Genomic DNA, 6,000 nt, shown 5'->3' with positions numbered 1-6,000 from the left:
TACGGTGCCAAGCTCTTAAGCTTTATTATCAGAAAACCAAACAAAACCCAACCTTATATAGATGTACAGAAGTAAAGATTAAGAGGAGAAACCCTATACCAACACGTCCAAAAAGATTAAGTAGCAGGTCTCAGATCTACATGAAAATTCAAATGCAAACAAGCAACCCTGCTTAGGAAGAGCCAAATCTTTCTAAATAGGAGGCTCAGCAAGGAAAATGGATTTTAGTAGTATCTATGAAACATTGCCACCAAAACTGCAAAAGTATATTTCTGCAATAGAAGACAAACTAAACTAGCATAAGGCTTGACTAGAAAATAGAAGCCTCCAGTCCAAAGCTTACGTTCCCAATGATCTGGTAATAATGCTTAATACCTCTGACATCCTGTCATACTCTGAATCCCCATACTTCTAGCTCTGAGGGGTACCCAGCCAATCTCCTTTCCTGAACTGCATAACCAACAGGATCCCACATATTGGCTTCGACTGAAACCAGACAAGTCACTCTTGAAAATAGGGCCCTGATCCCACATATTGGCTTCGACTGAAACCAGACAAGTCACTCTTGAAAATAGGGCCCTGATCCCACATATTGGCTTCGACTGAAACCAGACAAGTCACTCTTGAAAATAGGGCCCTTCCAGACTCCAGAATAGGGAGGGACTCTGGACTCCATTCCATTATAGACTACCAATCACTAGTCCTTGTGTTTATATCCTTTGCACCTCCTAAAACCCACAGTGTTCTCCCTATCTTATTCCAGTGGGTCATGTCAACCTGCTGAAGCAAAGATTCAGGGTGAAACTTGGCCTCTTCATGGAGGATAAAGAAGTAAAAGGATGCCTGTGAGTATGAGAGAAGTAAATAAATAGGCTTAAAGCGACATACTCAATCCTTTTCCTTGTTCTCTTTTCTAAAGGATAAAGGCATTATGGCTAATTCGCTATAATATTTGCCCCTGAAGCTCTCCTTATCCGGTCTAATCTGGCACTAAGAACTCAAAGGAGCACCTGATAAAACACACCGTTTTTTTCTATTTTTTTTTTATTAACAAGCAAAATAATAATTAAAAAACAACAACACAACAACAAAAACCTTAAAGTTGGAACTGCAGTAAGTCAAACTGCTGCTGGAGTTCACGGATGTACCTGGGGTACATGCTCCCTCACTGCAAGGCAGGACCTAGGCACATGACTGTGCATTTAGGTATATATGTGACCAGGAAGAGTCGAAGAGATGGAAACCATTGGAGAACAGAAAGCATCAAAAGCTTTTCATCAGGCAATCCCAAAGCGCTCTGCTCTTTTCCTCTTCTTTGCCTATAAGGAAGAAGCAAGAAGAAAAAAATTAGATTGCAAGACAACAGTGGCCTGGGTTCCTGGCTGCTTTAATCCAAACTCACATGGACTGTCACAAGGTCCAAGAAGGAGGGAAAGCCAGGCTTATGCTTGGCAGCCAGAGATTTAATGTCTGAATCTCTCTAGTTATCCAGTTAGAGCTGGTTTGACGGGAAAGGAGAATAAGGAGGGGAGAAGACTGTGGGGAGTAGGGGGTGGGGGCAGGAGAGGAGGAAGAGAATAGTGGTAGAAAATGGAAAGATTCCTGAAGGAGAAAGGGCCACTCAGCCTTACAGCAAGTTAGCCTGGAAACAATGGATCCTTAAACAGGCTGGGAAAAGTCTTCCAGTCAGTGGGGAGATGGGAAATTTCAAAGGACAAAAGGTTGACCAATGCTATTTCATGGAGAAGGTGAAGGGGATGCCCTTCTGGGCAGTTACGCCCAATCAGCAACTATTCCTTCGGCCTCCAAATCCACAAAGAGGCATATAAATCTTCAATGCCAACAGAATAAATGGGGGGTGGGGAGGCCCCAACATGGATCTCTTAAGGGAGGCAGTGTGGGAGAGAGGGCACAAAATGGGTGGGGGAGAGAAAGAAAGATATTTTTGTTCTGGGAGTGACTCACAAAACACTACTGAGTCCTCACTCTAACCACTGCCCCCAGAAAAGAGGAGGCTTTTTTAAAATTCCATTCACAGAGGAGGTTAAAGTTATATTAAAAAGAAAAGCTGAGTGGGACTTCCCTGGCGGTCCAGTGGTTAAGACTCTGCGCTTCCAATGCAGTGGGTGCGGGTTTGATCCCTGGTCGGGGAAACTAAGATCCCACATGCCGCGTTGTGCACGGCCAAAAAACAAAAAAAAAGAAAAGAAAAGCTGAGTGCATACAAGCCAAGCTCACTTCCACCTGGATTACTGACACAATTCTTTGGAATCAAATGAAAGTCATCTGGTTCATATAAACTCCATCAGCCTCAAAAGTTACTACTCCCTTACATATACTAACTCTCCTAATAAAAGCCACTATTCCTTTCTACTCAACAAAATCCTCATCTGCCTTATCTTGGAGGTCAAATGTACCAACTCAGTGAGCATGCCTGGTCTAATGACAGTTTCCTTGGCAAAGAGGGAGTAATTTTAACTAGAATTAAAACAAGCCTAAGTTTACTTCTAGCTCATCCTGGCAAGTCAGCAAGTAAGCAGACATTTACTTAACAACAGGTAATGCTTTATTCTGAATTAGTAGCACAAAGAAGAATACAAAATCCTTTAGTTTTTTCATAGTGGAGAATGTAAACTGATCAGATTCTGAAATTTTCAGGGTTTATTACAAGATTGACTCTGATATTTATTCATAAAGAGACTATAAGATTTTGAGGGATTCCCTGGTGGTGCAGTGGTTAAGAATCCGCCTGCCAATACAGGGAACACAGGTTCGAGCCCTGGCCCAGGAAGACACCACATGCCACAAGGCAACTAAGCCTGTACGCCACAACTACTGAGGTCGCACGCCTGGAGCCCGTGCTCCGCAACAAGAGAAGCCACCGCAATGAGAAGCCCACGCACCACAACTAGAGAAAGCCCGCGTGCAGCAACAAAGACCCAATGCAGCCAAAAATAAATAAATAAATAAATTAATTAATAATAAAAAAAAGATTTTGAGTGTGTCAGGTAATAGAGTTTCAGAGGCCATCTCTAGAAGTAGATGGAAAGAAGTAAATTTGGATTAAATGGAAGAAGTAACATTTCAAATTCCTCACCACCTAAGAAATTTCTGTAATTCTAAACATAGGCTGCGCAGGGTCTAGGCTGTGGCACGCGGGATCTTCGCTGTCGTGTGTGGGATCTTTGTTGCGGCATGTGGGATCTAGTTCTCTGACCAGGGATTGAACCCAGGCCCCCTGCCTTGGGAGCTTGCAGTCTTAACCACTGGACCACCAGGGAAGTCCCTAAACATATTCATTGTTTCAACTGTTCATGTACACCTCTGCTAATGCTTGGTCTCCATTATAGATACTCTCAAACCAGCAAATCAATATTGTCTGTCAGTGCTCTGAGCAGTCTGCCAATGCTCAGAGTCTCAATGAATGTTACTCCAGAAAATACTGGGATATAGATGCACACAAGTCTTAAAAAAACAAACAGACAAACAAAAAGCCATTCTTTCATTTTGAGAAACTATCTGTAAATAAAGTGATAAGAACAAGAAGTCTCATTTGAGGACTTCCCTCGCAGTCCAGTGGTTAAGACTGCGCTTCCAGGGCCTTCCCTGGTGGTCCAGTGGGTAAGACTCTATGCTCCCAAGGCAGGGGGCCCAGGTTCGATCCCTGGTCAGGGAACTAGAGCCCACATGCCACAACTAAAAGATCCCACATGCCGCAACAAAGATCCCGCACGTGGCAACGAAGATCCCATGTGCCCCCAACCAGTGCAGCCGAATAAAAAAGTATTGGGGTTGAGGGGGGGGGAAAGGCTGCGCTTCCAATGCAGGGGGTGCGGGTTCGATCCCTGGTCGGGGAACTAAGACCCACATGCCATGGAGCACGGCCAAAAAATTAAAAAATAAATAAATAAAACAAAACAAAAAACGTCTCATTTAAGCCCACTGTCCTATTCCAGAAGGGAGTTAGGCACAACTATATTTGTGTCTGGGTTGGATATGGCCTTCATTAAATGATGAAAGAAATTTGCTTGGCAGATAATCAGAAACACTGCTACTTACTGAATACTTGACATTTTACACAGAATCATTTCATGCTTAAAATACCACTTCGAGGTAGGTTTTATTATCTCCACTTTCCAGACGATGAAACTGAGGCTCAGAAAATTACTATAACTTGTAAGAAATATAGTAATACTAAGTGGCACAGTCACTTATCCAAGCTTAATTGATTCCAAATCTTGTGCTCTTTCCTACTAGGTTAACTGGCTCTTAATAGTGAATTACTTAAGTATACTGATGGAATTAAGTGGGGCCACTTTATCCAGAAAACAGATATCAAGCGGAAGTACCAAAAATCTTGTCATTTAGGCACTTAAGAAGTAGGCCAGGGAAATAACAATGTTTCTCCATTCTGTTTGTTTGTCTTCATTTTCCCTTCAAGGGTCCTGTGAAGCATTCCAGGTATATTTTACCTCTGTATCCTCTGTGGTTCCTGTTCCAGCTGAACTTGTGACAATCCCAAATCGCTCCTTCCTCTTTTTCAGCTTCTCGTCATCCTCAGACTGTTCAGGGACAAAGAAAAGGGCTGAAACAAGCTATCCCTCCATTCACAAGATAAATGGGAATGAAATTATAACTGATTCGCTACAATATGCTAGCCAACCTTGTGTCAAGAACTAAGGATCACACCCACAGAAAAAAACAGATAGGAAACTGAATAAGCTAGCATATAGCATATTGTCCCTAGAATGACTAAAAACTTAATGTTAAGTAGACTTCAATATTCATAAGACAAGGAGAGTCAAGAAAACAGTAGGAAACACCCATAAAACAAATTTCTGTGCTAAAGAAATGTTTGTAGTTCAGAGATATGGAAAACTGAGGCTTTACTAATAATACCTGCAGAGAGCAGGTTGGTAGAAGGCACCCAAACTATTTGTCGAACACTGCTTACAAGTTCCATTTTCTTGCTAAGGAAGGGAAGGGGAAGGGGGCCAGAGTGGTGTTTCTGAAGAACTTACAAAGAAAGCTAAGTGTTATGAACACCCAGCAAAGTCATAGTAGGCTCTGGAGTTTGAAATGATTCTGAAATAAGGAAACAGCTGCAGTCATCTCTCTGAGAAAGATGCTCTGGACCTTTTCCAAGCATCCAAGAGACTCATGGTGTCTGCCCTGTAATTGGAGAGAATGTTCCAGCATACTATGAATCGGAGCTGGCCATTCTCCTATAGCATTTATTTTTCTCATACATATATATATTTTTTAAAGCATTATTCATTTTAATTAATTAATTTATTTTTGGCTGTGTTGGGTCTTCGTTTCTGTGCGAGGGCTTTCTCTAGTTGTGGCAAGTGGGGGCCACTCCTCATCGCGGTGCGCAGGCCTCTCACTATCGCGGCCTCTCTTGTGGAGCACGGGCTCCAGACGCGCAGGCTCAGTAGTTGTGGCTCACGGGCCTAGTTGCTCCGTGGCATGTGGGATCTTCCCAGACCAGGGCTCGAACCCGTGTCCCCTGCATTAGCAGGCAGATTCTCAACCACTGCGCCACCAGGGAAGCCCTCTCCTATAGCATTTTAAAGACTGAGCTACTGTTCACATCCAGCACTGTTCAATGTCAGAGTCTCATATATATATTCTCACGAGGACCTAAACCCTGCCACTTTATTTATCCCACTTTAACAGTTACTTATTTTCTCCTTTTCCACCTTCCCCTCATACCCTGTCACCAGCAATCAAAAGCCCAGCCCTAGGATTAGAAACAACTAAAAGTATGTGGGCTTCCTGGGTGTTTTTTCTCCCCCAAAAGCATTTTCTAGAACTTGACACATCTAGACAAAGATCCTATCTTCTCAGATATCCCAGGGGACCCTCTACTCCATACCCACACAACACCCTAATCATGAGCCAGGACAGTTTCTTTGACTTTATTTACAAAAGTTAACCAACATAAGGTCAGGTCAAACGTGTTGAAACAAAATTTTTTTTTTTTAAGTTGGGGTA

The 6,000-nt window shown here is 42.8% G+C and overlaps 1 protein-coding gene across 1 annotated transcript in view; it reads right to left on the bottom strand.

The window, feature by feature from the left end:
* Nucleotides 1-6,000, bottom strand: part of SARNP (SAP domain containing ribonucleoprotein) — a 53,523-nt gene continuing 47,523 nt past the window's right edge. Inside the window, exons 10-11 of the mRNA XM_007179541.3 lie at nucleotides 4,473-4,562; nucleotides 1-1,319 (exon numbers count right to left, since the gene is read on the bottom strand). Of these exons, the coding sequence (XP_007179603.1) occupies nucleotides 1,278-1,319; nucleotides 4,473-4,562 (132 nt within the window). The 3' untranslated portion in view covers nucleotides 1-1,277. The remainder of the gene's footprint in view (nucleotides 1,320-4,472; nucleotides 4,563-6,000) is intronic.

The sequence above is a fragment of the Balaenoptera acutorostrata genome, chromosome 11 (genome assembly GCF_949987535.1).
Source record: "Balaenoptera acutorostrata chromosome 11, mBalAcu1.1, whole genome shotgun sequence".
In the NCBI taxonomy this organism is placed as follows: Eukaryota; Metazoa; Chordata; class Mammalia; order Artiodactyla; family Balaenopteridae; genus Balaenoptera; species Balaenoptera acutorostrata.
The sequence above is the reverse complement of the archived record's forward strand: the minus strand, read 5'-3'. Positions and strand labels throughout refer to the sequence as shown.